Source organism: Equus przewalskii, chromosome 6, assembly GCF_037783145.1.
Source record: "Equus przewalskii isolate Varuska chromosome 6, EquPr2, whole genome shotgun sequence".
In the NCBI taxonomy this organism is placed as follows: domain Eukaryota; kingdom Metazoa; phylum Chordata; class Mammalia; order Perissodactyla; family Equidae; genus Equus; species Equus przewalskii.
Window position 1 is genome coordinate 3457996 of NC_091836.1, and position 17253 is coordinate 3475248.

The following is a 17253-nucleotide window of genomic DNA, read 5'->3' on the forward strand; positions in this document are numbered from 1 at the left end:
ACTATAAAAGATATATTGGGGGGCTGGCCTGGTGGCATGGTGGTTAAGTTCACACGCTCCACCTCGGTGGCCTGGGGTTCACGGGTTCGGATCCCAGGCACGGACCTACACACCGTTCATCAAGCTGTGCTGTGCTGGCATCCCACATATAAAACAGGAAGATGGGCCCAGATGTGAACTCAGGGATGATATTTCTCACCCCCCCAAAAAAGATATATTGGGTGAGAATGTCATATAATGCAGCTACTGTAGAAATCACTAGAGCAATTTCTTAAAAAATTAAACTTAGAATTGCCATATGGTCCAGCATTCAACTTCTGGGTATATACACAAAAGAACTGAGAGAGGGGCTCCAAGAAATATTTATTTGTACACCCGTGTTCATGGTGGCATTTTTCACAATAGCCAAAAGATGGGAACAACTTAAATGCCTATCCATGGATGAATGGGTAAACTCAATGGGGTCTGCCCAGACACTGGAATATTACGCAGCCGTGAAAAGGAAGGAGATCCTGACATCTGCTCCAATGTGGATGGACCTGGAGGACGTGATGCTCAGTGACGTGAGCCAGACACAGAGGGACACACACTGTGTGGTCCACTCACAGGAGGTCCCCAGAGGAGCCACATCCACAGAGACAGAAAGTGGATGGGGGGCCAGGGGCTGGGGGAGGGGTGGGAGTCAGTGTTTCATGGGGACCGAGCTTCAGTTTGGGGAGATGGAAAGTTCTGGAAACGGATGGAGGGGATGGTGGCGCAACCGTGTGAATGTGCTTCATGCCACTGAGCTGGGCACTCAAAATGGTTACGATGGTGAATTTCATGTGATGTCTATTTTATGACAATAAAAAAGATACAGAAGACCGTGGGGCCATTTGAATAAGTGGCATCTATATGGGTGACGGTGTCGCCTCTGTGGAACCCGAGAGCGATCACGGTACCGTGGTCGCCTAGGAGAAGCTGCGAATTCTCCGGATGTGGGGTGGAGCGTGAGGCAAAAGGATGAAGTGAGATGATGCTCCAGCTTCAGAATCCTTTGGGGGAGAGAGAAGGAGGGAAAGGGCAGAGACGACCCGTGTCCACGCTCGGAGACCGCGGGGCAAGAGTCCCCGTCTGTCCCGTCACTCTTGCAACTCTTTCCTGTCGAACTGGAATTTTTCCGAATAAAAAGTCTAAGAAGATGCAGTAAAGACAAGGGCGGTGAGGCGACCATCGGCACGGTGACACGGAGGTCGCTGGGGCCTCGTTGGCGAGCTGCTGGGGTGGCGGGAGAAGCCGGTGGGAGGGACCCAGGGGCCACAAGGCGTCAGCAGCGTCTGGCCGGCTCTTGCTGGGTTCCGGGGCTCTGAATGTGGCGTGTGTTCTTACTCTTTTAGTTTCCTCCAAACCCTAGGGGTGAATGCTATCGTTATGTCCATGTTACAGAGGGGGAAACTGAGGCTCAGAGAGGCGGAATCTCTTGTCCCAAAGCTGAAGGAAGTAGGGATAATATAGTGAGGCAGAATAACCCAAGAATGAATCTCAGTCCCTGCTCCGAAGGTGCCCCCTCTCCGGCCTCCGACATCCCACCTGGGAGGGGCCGTCGCCAGCTGGCTTACAACCCACTTCTGGGTTCTTGAAACCGGGCTTCCCACCCCGCAAGATGAGCGCATTCCTGAACACTGTTGTTATTTATTCATTCAACAAACACTCAGGAGCTGAGGCAGTGCTGGGGCCCCGTGGAGGACTCTGCTGTGGTTCCCCTCACCTTAGTTGCCCCCCAGGCATAAAGCAGAGTTGGACACAGGCCTTTGCGGGGTGTGTGGTCAGGACTAGATGGAGGAAAGGACTGGGGAGCTCAGTAGAGAGTGAGAGGCAAGCCTGGAAGGCTTCCTGGAGGAGGTGGCATCAGCTCTGCAGCTTTGAAGAACACAGCTCTCTTGGACTGAGTTCTGGGGATGGGGGATGGCCTCTGGAGCCTCAAGGATGCCCAGGCTGGGGCTGAGGACATTGGGGCAAGCAAGACCACCCCCATGTCCCCCCTCCCTGCCAATTAAAAGCCTTTTTGCGAGTTTCCGGGAAGCGGGGCAGCCAGAGGACGCCACCCCAGGAAGGTCACATCCCCAAGCCAGCAGGGGCACACCCCCACGCTGACCCACAGCAGCCCCATCCAGGGAGCCTGGACTCCCACCCCACAAGCTCTTTTGGAGACCCCCCCCCCAAAACATGGCCAAAAGTGAGGGGTCTGTCCTATGAAATAAATAATCATAATTAGAAAAGAAATCATTAAATCTGTGCATCCTATCCGCCCCACCTTCCTGCAAAAAAAAGTTTGATGTAAAACGGTGTCTCAGTTGGCACTACTCTGCCTTGTCTTCTGGAATCTTCTGGAACCTTCTGGTCCACCATCTGCACACTAACAGAGGGCCTGCGGCCTGGGTGAGGCAGGTTGGGTTTTTTGCACCCTGCTGAGGCCTGGAGAAACTGTCAGAGTTATTAGCCCAGGAAGATGCTCTGTGGACCACGCCTTCATTCCTGATCACGCGGGGCCCTGTGGGCCCCAACACGGGCTGTGGGGACCCCACGGAGATCTTAAGTCGAGGAACGAGGTGGCCTCATTTGTGACGGGGGTCTTCTTGTTGCTTGGGAATTGGGTTGCCAGATAAAACACAGGACCCCCAGTTAAACTGGAACGTCACGTAAACGAGGAATGATTTTTTTAAGTATAAGTATAGCCCAAAGATGGCGTGGGCTATACTTATGCTAAAAAAAAATTCTCGTTCTTCTGAAATTCCAATTTAACTGGGAATTCTGGATTTTTATTTTCGGGGAGGACAGATTGTGGGGGACCAGGGCCAGGAGCCGGGATACCCGGGTTCAGGTGACCGCGCTGCTCCGGTGTCCCATGATGATGGATGGGACCAGGTGGAGGCAGAGGAGGGGAGAGAAATGGGAGGATTTGGGGTGGATTGGGGAGAAGGAGTCCCCGTGGCTTGCTGATGGGCTGGACGTGGGCGGAGGTGTGGCCCCGTTACCTGAGGGAGGTGGGGCAGACCGTGCAGGGCTGTGAGGGCAGGACGGACCTGGGTCAGAGGCTACAGACGCAGCCCAGGGGCTCAGCAACTACCTGCCCTCGTGAATTGCCCCGGCCCCGGGTCTGTCCCCCTCGGCACAGCTGACGTGGGGACCGAGTCACTGTCTGTGGACCGTCCTGGGTGCCTCGGGGGCTGAGCAGCACCCCTGGCCATTCAGTGAATTTTCTTGGGATCAGAGACATGGATGCCCACGTGGCCGGGACTCGGAGGGGGCACCCAGACTCGTCCGAAGGCCATCTGTGCCCGACCAAGAAAGGGCAGCCGGTAGCATCTGATAAAGCTTTTAATATTTAGAAGTTTGGGCTTTTAATTCTGGCGCTCCGGGCTCTCGGGTACCACGCCCGCCTCCGGGAGCTGGCAGCTGCTCGAGTCCCGGGGGGCGCTGGTGATGATGATGGGCACAGTGACCTTCACGCTGCTCAGCGACCAGGGCAGGTGGACGGTGCCCACCAGCTCGTAGTGGGTGGTCATGATCCCGCCGTCCCGCGCGCCCCCGCTCACGGACAGCAGGAGCGGGAGGTTGAAGGCGCCCACAATCTTGGTGGTGGCGAAGGGCGCGATGGGGGTGTTGGCCTCCTGTCGCAACAGCTCGCTGCTGTCCACACGCAGGCGCCGCTCCGCCTTGGGCGTGAAGCCCTCGTACTGGACGTGGCCGTACAGGGCGACGACGACCGTCTTGATGCACTTGCTGGTCTGGTTGTTGATCTCGGTGGTAAAGGCGACCTTCTCCCCCGGCACGAAGCTGTTCTTCTCCATCTGGATTTGGAGGGAGATGGTGCCCTGGCTGCAGCAATTGTAGGAGACCTTTCTCTCCGCCTCCACCAACAGAGGGTTCTAGAAGAATGAGGGGGGATGGACAACCATGAGCAATCGAGGCCACTTGCCTGCCTGACATTCCACCATTAGAGCAGCCTTGAGCCTTAGGGGACTGTCCTGATAAGAGACACTGAGATGCCGTCTGGAGCCGTGGGGATTTTGCACCCAAAAGCCTGGAGTGTGCCATCCCCCAGCTTCCTCTAAGCAAAGCCATTTGCCACGCTGAGTATCACTTCCTTATCTGCCAAACAGGCCTAAGAAATCCACAAGACCCTCGCTTCATCTCCACCTCGGTGACTCAATTGCTGTGTGACCTTGAACAAGCCGCTTGACTTCTCTGAGTCCTGGTTTTCTGGAAGACAGGGAATGTCTTACAGTCTTAAGTCCCCGACCTAGGGCTTGCCCAAGGAGTTCAGACTTGAGGAGAAGATATGATGGGGTCTGAATCGGGGAAAGAAAACTGTGGAGTTGAAATTATGTCACGTGTTTGAAGAAGTGCCTTACAACACAGCTATTCCAGCAGCCGGTCAGCGGCCGGATTGCCAATAAAGCCACATGTACATTATGTTTAATGTGTGGCTTGGGTAACATTTTGCTTTTTGGGAGTTTAGAAGGATTCATTCCCTACTTTTTCTGCGTTCTGGTATCTTCTTCTAGAGGAACTTGATACTTTTTACAAGAGTGTGTGTGTGTGTGTGTGTGTGTGTGTGTGTTGTTCCCTTCATACCAAAAAACAGGAAGAGAGAGAGTATAGTGTAACAAATATTTCCAAACTCCCCTCCCACACCCCCGTCCACATCAAGTGGGTAACCTGAAATTGGCCAAAATGGGGGTATTTCCGCCATGGAAATTGGCAAATGGCGCCAGAGCCGGTTGTTAGGTTTCCCAGCACAGCACTGCCCGGTCCTACTATGTGCTTTATTTCTCGCCATTCAGGATTTGCCCCGATTTGCCTCAGATCTCGGCTCCTCTGAGAAAAAACACGTCCAGGTTGTACAACCGTTTGAATGGACCTAACGCTCCTGAACCAGACGCTAAAAAATGGTTACAAGGGTCAATTTTGTTAGGTGTGTTTTTCCACCATTGAAAATACAAATAAATAAAATAGCTGAGATGGAGCGGAACCTCCTGTGTCCCCCAGATGCCGTTTGCTCTCCTCCCTCCTCAGCGGTGACCGTTGCGCTGAATTTGGGGTTCCTGTGCACTTTTTAAAGGCTCTTTAACGTGCTTAGGAATGCAACTCAGGCATGAAAACCCCGCAAGCTAATGTATAACTTGGTGCGTTATCAAAAGGGCGCCTCCCGTGACTTCCACCCAAGGCAGGAAGTAGAAATTCACCAGTTTCGCCCCCAAAGTCCCTCACGCGTGCCCAGCCCCGCCTCGACAACGACAAATATCCCGAATTTTATGGTCATCTCTTTCTCGTAGCTGATACATTTATTCTCATACTACCTACACGGAGGGACCTACACGAGATATACTGTTCTAGAAAAAATTGTGTAAAGAATAATAGAAACAAGTCCAAACGTATCTTCTAACCAGTCTAAGAAATAAAATACTGGGGCCGGTCCTGTGGTGCCATGGTTAAGTTCGCACGCTCTGCTTTGGTGGCCCTGGATTCGAGGGTTCAAATCCTGGGCTTGGACCTATGTACTCATCAAGCCATGCTGTGGTGGTGACCCACATACAAAATAGAGGGAGATTGGCACGGATGTTAGCTCAGGGCCAGTCTTCCTCACCAAAAAAAATTAAAAAAAGAAAGAAAGAAAACATTGCCAATTCCGACTGAAATCTCGTGGGTTCTGTGTGCTTTCAGTCTGGGCTCCCTCTCCTTCTTGGCACAGCCGGCCGTCACCTGAATTGGGCATTTGTAATCCTCACGTGAATTTTTATAATATCTAGGGATCCCTCTATTCACGGTAGAAATATATAGCATTGTATTCCATGTTTTAATCCTTTGAATAAATCAGGCTGCAGATATTCTCCAGCAACTTGCTATTTTTGCTCAACGTTCTGTTTGCAACGCATTCGTGCGGGTGCCTGTCACTGTCATTCATTTGTTTTCACGAGGGCAACTGAGTGTGTTGGAAAATAACCTGTTCACTCATCTCCCCCGTGATGGACGTTTACGTTGTTGCCACGTGTTTAATGTTTTCAGAAGGGGCATCCTGAAGACGTTTTTCTTGGGCTGACACCCGAGAGTTGCTCTGGGGCCTGAGTTGGCCAACTTTTTCTGCGATGGGCCTGATAATAAATATTTTAGGCTTTGCAGGACCCATAAGGTATTTGTCATATGTGGTTCCTTTTTTTTTTTCTTTGAGGAAGATTGGCCCTGAGCTAACATCTGCTAACATCTGCCACCAATCCTCCTCTTTTTGCTGAGGAAGACTGGCCCTGAGCTCACATCCGTGCCCATCTTCCTCTACTTTATATGTGGGACGCCTGCCACAGCATGGCTTGACAAGCGGTGTCATGTCCGCACCCGGGATCCAAACCGGCGAACCCAGGGCTGCCAAAGCAGAACGTGCACACTTAACCGCTGCACCACCAGGCTGGCCCCTATGATTCCCTTTTTTTTTTTTATCCACAACTCACATTTAAAACACAGATTTTATTATTGTGGCAAAGCACACAAATCTATACGTCTATCTGCGTCTAGATGTAGATATACAACTGCTGATATTTCTGATTCTGTTTAGTCTATTCACTTAAAAAATGTTGACTGTGACCCTCTGAATTTAGTTTTCTGTTATTTCTAGTTTATTCTATCCTATTATTTAGTTTTATAGAAAACTAAAATTTTATTATTTAATTTTTTTTTTTTTTTGGTGAGGAAGATTGTCCCTAAGCTATCTATGCCAATCTTCCTCTACTTTGTATGTGGGTCGCCACCACAGCCTGGCTTGACGCATGGTGTAGGTCTGTGCCCAGCATCAGAACCCGTGAACCCCAGGCCACTGAAGCAGAGCGCGCCAGACTTAACCACTATGCCGTAGGCCAGCCCCAAACTGAAATTTTGTAACCTACCAAATTAATTTTTTTCTGGTAAATTCTATTCTATTCTATGTATTTAATACTACTCTATTTTGTCCTAAACATTGATTTTATAAAAATAAAGTTCATGGCAACCCACTAAATGGATATTTTCTGACATATTCTATTCTCTCATTTTAAAAAGTTGACCGCAACCCGCCAAACTGATTTTGCCTGCTATTTCCCATTCTACTTATTTGAATCTCTGTTCTGATTTCTTATTTTATTTTTTAAAAAATGCAACCTATGAAACTGATTTCTTTCTATTTTCTATTTTGGTCTTGCCTGTTCTCTCATTTGGTAAAAAAAGAAAAGAAAAGAAAAAATGTGTTGTAACCCACTAAATTGATTTTGCAACCCGCAAAGGGGTCGTGACCCCAGGTTTGAAAAACGCTGCTCCAGGTGGGCTGTCTGGCCCCTCAGAGACCTGGGGCCGACCCCAGACCCTTGGTGACCTCCTCACCTCCGCCCTTTGCCCCTGGGGCCTGCCTCCCCAGGCCTCCCTGCTTCCCCTCTCGGGTCAGGCCCTTTCATTGGAAATCCCTCCAGTCTTATTCGAAAATTCGTCGCATGCGTTAGGACCCCGCAGCCATTAAGGATCTCCGTGCCCTAACTCACGGCTGGGCCTGTCGTTCTGTCCTGGTCCTGGAGGAGATGCCAAGAGGAACCAGTGGTGGCCCGGGGGAGACCCCCCACCCCAATGCCAGGCCGGGCGGGGTGGCCAAGGGCCCCCAATTCCTGAGAATGTCGGGGTGCAAACTCAACCTTGGATTTATGTCCTGGATCTGGGAGTTTTCTGGACCCGCACAGTCCTCTGGCTTATTTGCAATTTTGGAGGGGTTCCGTCATTCAGTCGATTTGCACGCACTTGGTGCCAAGTGCAAGGAGAAGCCGCAGCAGTGGGGACCCACCAAGCGTCTGCCCTGGTCGGGGAGATGGATGCATCCACGGGATGCAGACAAGGAACCAGGGCGTTTCCAACAGGGATGGAGAAGAGGCTGTGGCGGGACCCAGAATGGGGTGCTCAGGGGGTCCGGGTGGGGGGCTCCCTGAGCATCGATGGTCAGGCAAGGTTTTGGGGACAAGCTCGTCTCCCGAACGGTCCCCACTGCTGGAAGGCGGGATGGGCCACGTCGTTCAAAACCCCAAAGGTACAAAGAGTGGGGGGGAGGGGGATGTGGAGAAATCGGGACCCACACGCACGGCTGGAGGGGATGGGAAAGCGGGCGGCCACCACGGAAAATGGCCTGGCGGGTCCTCAAGAGGGGAAACGGTTACCATCCAACCCGGCAATTCCATTCCTGGGCGTCTAGTCGAGAGAAATGGAAAACACGTCCCCACAAAGCTTTCGTCACCAGGAAACGGAAACAACCCAAATGCCCATCAGTGGATGATGGATCCACACACACGTGTCCACCCTACACGCCGGAATATTACGCAGCCGTGAAGAGGAGCGAGGCCCTGACACAGCCGCACGTGGACGGACCTGCACACACGACACTCAGGGAGAAAAGCAGGCACAGAAGGACACATGGCGTGTGACACCCATGGACGGGAAACATCCAGAACAGTCAGATCTACAGACAGAGAGCGGGCTCGTGGGGGCCAGGGGCTGGGGGTGCAGGTGGGGGTGACTGCTGATGGGGACGGGGCTTCTTTTCAGGTTCACGGAATGTTCTAGAACTAGATAGAGAGGATGGTTGTGCCACTACGGGAATGTACCCAAACCCACTGAACTGCCACTTTCAGTGGATGAATTACAAGGTACATGAATTATATCTCAATCAGGCTGTTAAAAAAAGAAAACTGCAAGGGGAAGCGTTTGGCCGGCCGCCCCCCGCCCTGGGGACGGCGTCCGTTGCCCGTTTCTCTGGTCTCCCTCCGGGGACGTCTGTCGCACCTGCGAGGAAGTGCGTTTCTTGTTTTTATCACCAACGTGCCAAACTAGACCTGCTGCTCTGAACTTGGCTGCATTCGCGCCACCCGGTACCTAGGAGATCCCGACAGGGCGAGCCCCTCCGTCTGTCTGTCCGTCTGTCTGTCTGTCATGTATTTACAGAACATTCCTTTGATGCCATCCTCCTACTTGAATCCCCTTAGCGACGAACATTTAGGCGGATTCCGGTGTTTTGCCACCACAAACGGTGCTGCCAGAGGTCACCTCACACACGTGAAGGGATATCAGGAGGAGAAGTTTCTAGAAGGGAAACGGCTGGGCAAAGCGCATGCTCATTTGAATCTGGATAGGTGCGGCCGAAGATGTGGCTTTTGAGTAAAGGTGGGAAGGGTGAGGAGCAAGGATAGGAAGGCTGTATGTAGTGTTCCAGGCAGAGGCACGGCCCGTGCAAAGGCCCTGGGGCAGGCCTGTGGGAGGAACAGCGAGGAGGCCCGTGTGGCTGGAGCAGAGGGAGGAGGGAGGGCAGGGAAGGGACGGGGCAGGTCGTGCGGGGCCTGGGGGGCAGTGGGAAGGACTCCGGCCTTTACCCTGTGGGCAGAGGAAGGTCATCACCTGTCTCCCTCTGGCTACTCTGAGGTCAAGACTTAGGGGTCAAGAGTCTGCCTTTACTTGGACCAGAGCAGTGGCCTCTGCCCTCCTCCCCCAGCTCCTGCCCTCCCCCTGCCCCCCATGGTCTATCCCCCCCAAAGCAGCCAGAGGGAGTCAGGCACCCAGAGAGGGGACGGAGCCAGCTCGGGGTCACACAGCACGTAGTGGGTCGGGCCAGCCTTGAGTTGGTCTGCTCCTCTCAGGGCTGACCCACCCCTCCCAGCCTCTCCCCATCCTGGGACCCTCCTGGACTGTCCCCTGCGGCTGGCCAGGCCAGCAACGATCCTTGTGATGCAGATAAGAACACCGACGGTGGCAGCAGCGACAAGGTTTACGGGTGACGCCCAGGCACTGGGCGAAGCCGAGGCCCGGCATTACCTCCTCTCACTGCTCCTTCCATGACCCAGGAGGCCAGCACTGTCTCCATGCCCATTTTACAGACCAGGAAATGGGGGCCCAGAGAGGGAATGCCACTCGCGGAGGGTCACACAGCAGGTGGGTGGTGGGCACTGAGATTATAACCTGCGCCTCGGAAATGAAAAGGCCAGCCCCCTCTGCCACCACATTTCTGATAACAAATGAGTCCCCCGGGGGAGGTGAAGCGACTTTGGCCAACGTTGCTCCACCCGCCCCAACTTCCGCCTTTGCACCTGGCCTCCAGAAGCCAGCCAGAAAACCTCCGCAGGGCCCTTCCTTCCCGCGGGACCGAGGCCGCCCCCTCTCCTGGCTTTGTGGGGTGGGGAGGTGCAGGGGGGCACCAACTCCATTGTCTGGGGGCTCAAAGGCCCCCCGAGAGTCACAGCATCCTGGCCTCTCTCTCGCTCCGGGGGTCACAGTGGACCTCTGCTCGGGCTTGACTGACTGCGGGGTCAAGGGCATTCAGGGCCAGATTGTTCTTTGCAGGGGGCCATCCTGGGCGCTGTGGGGGCCTGAGCAGCATCTCTGGTCCCCACCCACCCACTCATGCAGGAGCTCCCCCCACAGTGCGACAGCCACCGATGTCCCCAGACGTCGCCCAGTGCATGACAGCCCCTGCCCTGCCTTCTGATGCCCCTGTATGGGGGCCTGGGGAGCCCCCAGCATGTCGCCTTCTGGGTCCCCTGCCCGCCCCCTGCCCCCCTGCCTGCGGGGCCCAGCCCGGCCACGCTCCGCCCCCGTGGCTACCTGCGCCGGGCTCTCTTGGTGGCCATCCGAGGTCCCTTGAACCAACAGGTACATCCTCCTCTTGGCCAGGACGTGCTCCCGGCCCATGCAGGAGGCCTGTATGAAGTAGGAGACGTGGCCCGTTCTGCTGCTGAAGGTAGAAGGAAGCCTGGGAGGTAAGTTGAAATGGAAGTCAAAGATGTGGCTGCCTGCACTTAACCAATTATCTGAAAGCGAAACACACCAACGCCATCAGAAGGTTCTGGAAGTTTTTTTGGGGGGGTTCATTTTTTTTTTCTTTTCTTCCTCTTTATTTACTCTGTTGGCTGGGAGGTTTTACTAGACTCGGCCTGTCTGTCCCTGGCAGCTAGGCTGGACTCTGCATTCCGAGCGACCCGCACGGCCCCTGAAGGTCCATCGCACGTTCAGTCAACAAACACTTCCTGAGCGCCGACTGTGTGTCAGACGCTATTTTAGGCAGCGTTGACAGCAGCGAGCAGGGCAGGCAGAACTCGCTGGCCCACATACAGTAGGTGCTTAATATTTGCTGATGGCCTGAGTGGCGACCGAGGACCGTGGAGGGATCCCGCCTCCCCCACTTCTGGGACCTCCAAGTTTTATTATTTTTTTTCTTGCATTTCTGCAAAACCCTCTCCTTATGGTGTTTTCCCCTCCTGACGGTCAGCCTGAGGACAGCAGGGACTGTGTTTTACTCAGTGATGCATCCCCAGCCCGTGACACAGTGTTGTACACAGAAGGGACTTGATAAATGTTTCTGAAAGAAACGAAGGAACCCATCGAAGGCTTGGGCTGATGCTTTTGAGGGGAAATGCCTGGAAATGGGAAACAGTCCCCCTCCCCCGGATGCTGGGGGTGGTCCGTGGCGGGGGAGTGTTTCGGTTGAACGAACCAACACTTATTAAGCACTTACTGTATACCCAGCCCTCTTCTAAGTCCTCCACATGCCATTCAATCATAGCATCCTCAACATAATCTCATGAAGTGGGATTTTTTTCCTGGTCCTGTTATCCCGACGGGTTAACAGGGACCCAGACGGGCGACATAATTGCTGAGTACTAAGCCCGGCACGTCGCTCTCCTCGCCCAGGGCTGCTCCGCCTCCCTTCACTCAGATCTGAGCTCTGAGCTCGGCGGTCGCGTCTTGGGAGAACCCTCCACGACGGCCCTATCTAAAATTTAAAAATCTAAAATTAAAGTCGGTTCGGGCCAGCCCTGGCCAAGTGTTCTGCGTGGCAGTGGAACCCCAGGACCAGCCCCCTGGACACATTTTGCAAAGGACGGGTCCTTCCTGACCGCTCAGGTCCCGTGATGTCTGTCCAGACTTGGGATCTGACGCTGGTGAAAGTGGGATTAATTCGCCTTCTGGCCTGGGCTTCTGTCTCCCGTCTCTTTCCCTGTGCTCACACGAGTCCTTATTTTGTCCCCTCGGGTCTCACTGCCAGAGGGAGATTTCATCCATAAAATTAAAAGAAAGATGTCTTATGGGCCTCCCAAAGGTGGACATTGGCCCGAGCATAGAATTTTTCCAAGCGGACAGCTTTGAACCTTCATTCTGAATATCTGGCTTCCGCTCAGTTCCTTAGTCTTGTTATTTTCACGTTATGTGTATCTGATGGTCATTGTTCTGCACGGCTTCCCTTCTAGGTTTGTTGTTCGACTAACAGATGTGTTTCCCTTCCAGACCCAGCTTCCTATCATGGCTAGGGTTGGCTGCCAGCCTCGCCCTTACCCTTCACGGGGAACGTCTTTGTCTTATGCACGTAGTCGGCCTTGTTGTTGCAAATAACATCTCTGCTGTAATCGCGGGAGGCCCCGGTTTCTTCCTTCCACTCCACGTAACCCCGTCCCACGAGCTCCACCTTCACGACGGGGTTCACCAGGGTGCTGTTCAGGGTTAGAACCACCTGCCCTTTGACGCTGGAGCCCGCCAGGTAGATGGCATCTTTGGGCAGCAGTAACTCGATCGACTTCACCACAGACATGGGGGGTCGGGGCGGGGGGAAACATTCTCCCCTCTCCCCCAGGCCACTGAGATCTCCTTGGTCACAGCGAGATCACCTGTCTGTGACATCAGCCAGCCAGGGTTCCGGGAAGGGGTCCCCCGCGGCCAGGAGGGGAGGCAAGGGTGATGTCTGGGGGGGCCGGATGGTAGCTCAGGATCCCCAAATTCCTCACTGGTTCGTGAAATGGGAGCCTGACCGCTTTTTCCTAGGAAATAACAATTAGGAGGTCCTCAGGCTCCCGGCCACGTCGGGGACACCTGTCCTCACGCCTGGGGGTTGGGGGCCCGGAAGGGAAGAATTTTTCCAACCGCTCTGGCGAGGCTGGCATCACGGGCTCCATTTACAGATCGAGAGGCAGGGGGAGGGAGACCAGAGGCGTTTTCTGCTCCATCGACGGCCCCCCAAGACGGTACGCGCACCCCACGGGGCCCACATACCGGTTTGGGGTCACACGCAGACGGACAATCATTGTCATTTTAATGGCTCTATATTTACACCAGTCCGAGTTAGAAAAAGCTCACGGAGATTCTGGACGTGAAATCGAGTGTGTTCTCAAGATGCTGGGAGCACTGTGCGCGAGCCACCTAAACGCGGACCCCGCCGTCAAGCGCCATCTTCCTGCACGACTGACCTTTCTCCTGACCCTGCGTCTCCTCATTGGACGGGAAGTCCCTCCAGGGTGGGACTTAGTCTCAGGAAGGTCTGCTTCCGCCGGTGTCTGCCAGACCCAGGGCATGGTTTGGATGAGGCAGGTTAATAAAAGTTTGTTGAGTGACTTAATGACCTTCGAGAGCACGCGTCGTGTTGCAAAAGGGAAACCAAGACCCTTCGCTCTCTAGGCGTTATTCCCGGCCACGGCCCAACGGGGAGGGACACTGAAGAAGAAGAGGGGCTAGGAAGTGTCCATTCTCCCGATTCTGGCAGACCTCATTCATTGTCTCTATTGGTTCTTGCTTCATTTTATGTGATATCTTTTGTGCACATCAGTATCTCGTCTCCCTAACTGGTTTGTTAGCTTCTTTCGGAGATGTCTGCCATGGTCTCTTATTCACGTTCAATTAACCAAAGCAACCTCTCTGACTTTCTCGAAACGACTAGAGAAATGAGGCCCCCAAGATCTTTTCTGCAAGGAAAGCCAGACCCTCCCTCTACGTTTCTTCAGACATCCCGGGAGCCTGGGTGATGATGCCCTGCAGCGAACAATGTATTCCCTCTGTGGGCATGTTGAGTTTTTGCAACAGCAGGCACACACAGACGAAATGCCCTGACCAGGAACAGGCCGGCTTCCTGCGCCTGGTGGTGTCAACTGGAAAGATCTCCTTTTCCCCTTTAAACTCCTGTAGGCCTGGTTGACACCTGCCCACCCCCATGACGTGGTCGCTGTGTGGCTGAGGGCTGAGCATCCAGAAACGCATTCGGCGGCACAGATGGAGTCCAGAAGCTGGCTGTCACCACGCCAACCTCTGCCCTGTGGTCACATCTCCCTCTCTGCCTCTGCCCCTCTCTTTCGCTTATTAGGATCCCTGGTGTGACACTGGGCCAGCCCCGATAATCCAGGGTCATCTCGCCATCTCAAAACCTTTAATGTCGTCTGCAAAGTCCCTTTTGCCACAGAAGGGACCACATTCATAGGTTCCAGGGAGTAGGATCTGGACATCTTTGGGGGACCATTCTTCTGCCATCTGGGGAACAAAAGGAGACCTGCCAGTGCCAAGACAGAAGGGACTCTGTGCCAGAGGAAACTTGTAAAAACATAAATTGGAGCTCATTATTTTTCTGCTCACAGCTCTGCCATGCTGCTCACTGCTCTCAAGAGAAAGACCAAAGTTCTCTTGGTGGCCTGTGAGTTCTGACACGACACCCCTCGGACCTCGTCCCCTCCCCTTCTCCCCTTTGCTGAGTCTGCACGGCGACACTGGCCTCCTTGGTGCTTGCCCTGTATACACACACACACACACACACACACACACACACACCTAGTTCCAAGCCTTTTCCGGCCTCCAAGCTTGTTATTCCCTCCTGGACCCATCTGTCCTTGGTTTCTCATCTCAAATGTCATCTGCTCAGAGAGGCCCACCTTGTCACCTCAACCAGAAATGTCCTCTCCCCACCCCCCACATGGCCGCTGGTCACTCTCCAGCTATTGTCCCGTCTTCGTTGCAAGTAGTATCTGAAACGATGGGTTTTACTTATTCATTTCTTGCCTGTCCGCTGGGGCGAGATTTTACTCTCCCGGAGACCGCCAACAGGGCGGTCTTGCCTACCCTTGGCTCCCGCCCCCCCCCAGCTCTGAGCACCCCGTCCAGGCGCTTTGTAGGTGTCCCGCCGGGGGTCACTGTGTGTCCGCCAAGGCTGGCCAGAGCGGAGCAGGGAGGGCGGAGGGGGCAGGGCGGCCCTGCCCGCCTGGACAGCCCGGAGAAGGCGGGAAAACGAGGCGGGAAAAACCAGCAAACAAGCCCTGCGGGTGGGTAGGGTGGGGAGCACTGGCCGGCCCTGACGCTAGGCAGTGGGGCTGGGGGCGATCAGGCTGGCCATCGGGGTGCAGACGGTCTCCCGGGGTGGTCCCCCACATTCTCCTGCAGGGTTTAGGTACTGATTCGGCCTTCCTTGCCCTCCTGGTCAATGCGTGCCCGGGAAGGGGGGCCGCGGGAAAGGACTTTAGAAGGTCAAGGAGTCTCTATTCTAGGGGTCCCTAGGGATCCCGGGGGGCACGCACAGTGGGGGGGGGGACCCAGGTCCCGCCACCCGGCCCCATTGCACGCTGGGCGCGCCCAGCAGAGCGCGCAGGCCTGGGCGGGGCCGTGGCCCGCTGGGCGGAGGTGGGGGGGTGGACAGAGGCGGGGGGCGCCCCCCACCCCCTTTCTTGCTTCCCGCCACTGTGGCAGCCAATCACCAGGCAGGCGCCCGCCCCCGGCGCGGCCTCCCGCGGCCCCGCAACTCCCAAACGCCGAGTTTTCGCGGGAAAAAAATCAGAGCAGCTGGCAGCGCGGCGGCAGCGGTGGCCGTCCGGGCGCTCGGGGTCGCACGCACGTCCGCGCGGGGTCCGGGCCACGCACGCGGCTCCATCGCCATCCCCAGCCGGGCCAGGGGCGCAGGCAGGCAGTCAGGCAGGCGAGCGGATCGGGGCCGGCCGGAGAGGTGAGCGGCCGGGCGGCCCGGGGTGCCAGCCGGGGCCGGGGAGACCCGGCGCACGGGGCGCGGAGACTCTGCCCAACTCTCCGGAGCGGCCCGGGACGCGCGGCCAGCACGGGCGCACGCGCGCCCCTGCCCCGGGGGCCGCCCTGCACGCGTCTCGGGCTCTGCCCTCCGCCCCGCCGGCCCTTGGGAGTCGCTCCCGGCGCCCCGGGGCTCGGGCCGGGCGAGCCGATCATCCCCGGGGCCGCGCGGGGGTCGCGCCGGCGGGGTGGGGGAGGGCCCGGCGCGCCGCGGGGGAGGATGTCAGGCTCCGCGCCTGCGCGCGGGGCGCCCCGCGATTCAATTGTCGCGCCCGAGCCCGATTTCGCGCGCCCTTCGTTCCCCGGGCGCGTCTGGACCAATGGGGAGCGAGCGGGGCGGGGCGGCCGGGCGCGGCGCAGCCAATGAGCGAGGCGGCTCAAGTGAAGGGGGGCGGGCCTTGGCGCGCGGGGCCCCTCGGCCGGTCCCGGCGGTGGGGGTGGGCGTGGGCTCGCTGGCGTGGCCCGCGCGGCCGGGCGGGAGCACAAGAGGGGCTCCGGGGCCGGGGGTCGGGGGTCGGGGGCAGACGGGTCGGCCGCGGGGCCGAGGTGAGTGGCGCGGCGCGCGCGGGGCCGGCCGGGACGGGGCGGCCGGTTGCCATGGCCACCGCGGGGCCGGCCGCGTCGCGCACGCGCGCGCGGGGGGGGACCCCCGGGGGTCGGGGGCTCGCGGGTCCCGGGTGGGGTCCCCCCGCGTCCGGTCCCAGTTGGTTGAATTCCCCGGGACTTCTAAAGTTGCAGCCCGCGCCGGACTTTTGGGTTTCTCTTTGGCGTCAGTATTCATCCAGGAAGGGAATGAATGAATGAATGGATGAACGAACGAACGAATGAATGAGCGAACTCGGCCCTTCCCGGTGTGGCTGTGTCCTCCTGGCTCCTCTGGACATCGGTGTTTTTTTGAACTCTGTGAAAGGCGGGAGGGGGTTGGAGGGAGTGGTCCAAGATGCCTTTTGCCCCCTCCTCTTAATTTCTTCCTGCTCTTCCATCCTCCGCCGGTGCTCGTCCTTAATGCATTAACTCTTTAATTGCCCTGCCAGGCCCTGGGCCAGCTCTGGCGATCAATGGGGAGCAGGGGGCTGGGAGGGCGTTCCGAGAGTTTCCTGGTGTCCCCAGGCTGGACAAAAGCCAGAATGATGAGCGGAGAAGGGCACAGCCCGGTGGAGGCGGAACTGACCCAGGGGTTCCCCCTCTCTGCCCCCCCACCCGCGCCCCCCAGCACCAGCAGACACCATGTGGATCCAGGTCCGCACCATGGACGGGAAGGTGGCCCACACCGTGGACTCGCTGTCCAGGCTGACGAAGGTGGAGGAGCTGAGGAGGAAGATCCAGGAGCTGTTCCACGTGGAGCCTGGCTTGCAGAGGCTGTTCTTCCGAGGCAAGCAGGTAAGCCCGCCCAGCAGGCCGCCT

General features: G+C 56.4%; 2 protein-coding genes and 1 long non-coding RNA gene across 4 annotated transcripts in view; 2 read left to right on the forward strand and 1 right to left on the reverse strand.

Moving 5' to 3' along the window:
- Window positions 1-3341: 3341 nt before the first annotated feature.
- ARRDC5 (arrestin domain containing 5) lies at window positions 3342-12741 on the reverse strand. Its single transcript, XM_070622679.1, has 3 exons — window positions 12361-12741; window positions 10633-10838; window positions 3342-3908 (listed from the first exon to the last, which is right to left on the reverse strand). Exons 1-3 carry the CDS (start codon window positions 12611-12613, stop codon window positions 3381-3383), a joined length of 987 nt encoding a protein of 328 aa, XP_070478780.1. The 5' UTR covers window positions 12614-12741; the 3' UTR covers window positions 3342-3380.
- LOC139083798 (uncharacterized) lies at window positions 12698-13414 on the forward strand. The gene is made up of 2 exons (XR_011540744.1): window positions 12698-13043; window positions 13135-13414. It is a non-coding gene; the product is annotated as an uncharacterized lncRNA (long non-coding RNA).
- Window positions 13415-15533: 2119 nt separating this feature from the next.
- The window catches only part of UHRF1 (ubiquitin like with PHD and ring finger domains 1), a 30334-nt gene continuing 28614 nt past the window's right edge, over window positions 15534-17253 (forward strand). The window contains exons 1-2 of one of the 2 annotated variants that reach the window (XM_070622676.1): window positions 15534-15772; window positions 17063-17229. In XM_070622676.1, the coding sequence (XP_070478777.1) occupies window positions 17077-17229 (153 nt within the window). In that variant the 5' untranslated portion in view covers window positions 15534-15772; window positions 17063-17076. Of the gene's footprint in view, window positions 15773-16294; window positions 16396-17062; window positions 17230-17253 lie in introns of those variants that run through there. The other variant, XM_070622675.1, reaches the window with a different exon arrangement.

Bases quoted from the DNA above. Each gene is read 5' to 3' on its own strand.
- ARRDC5 (XM_070622679.1), bottom strand. From the start codon at position 12,613: ATGTCTGTGGTGAAGTCGATCGAGTTACTGCTGCCCAAAGATGCCATC. The intron at 10,839-12,360 runs GTAAGGGCGAGG...TTTCGCTTTCAG, and splicing joins AAAGACGTTCCCCGTGAAGG to ATAATTGGTTAAGTGCAGGC. The intron at 3,909-10,632 runs GTAGCCACGGGG...TCATTCTTCTAG, and splicing joins ACCAAGAGAGCCCGGCGCAG to AACCCTCTGTTGGTGGAGGC.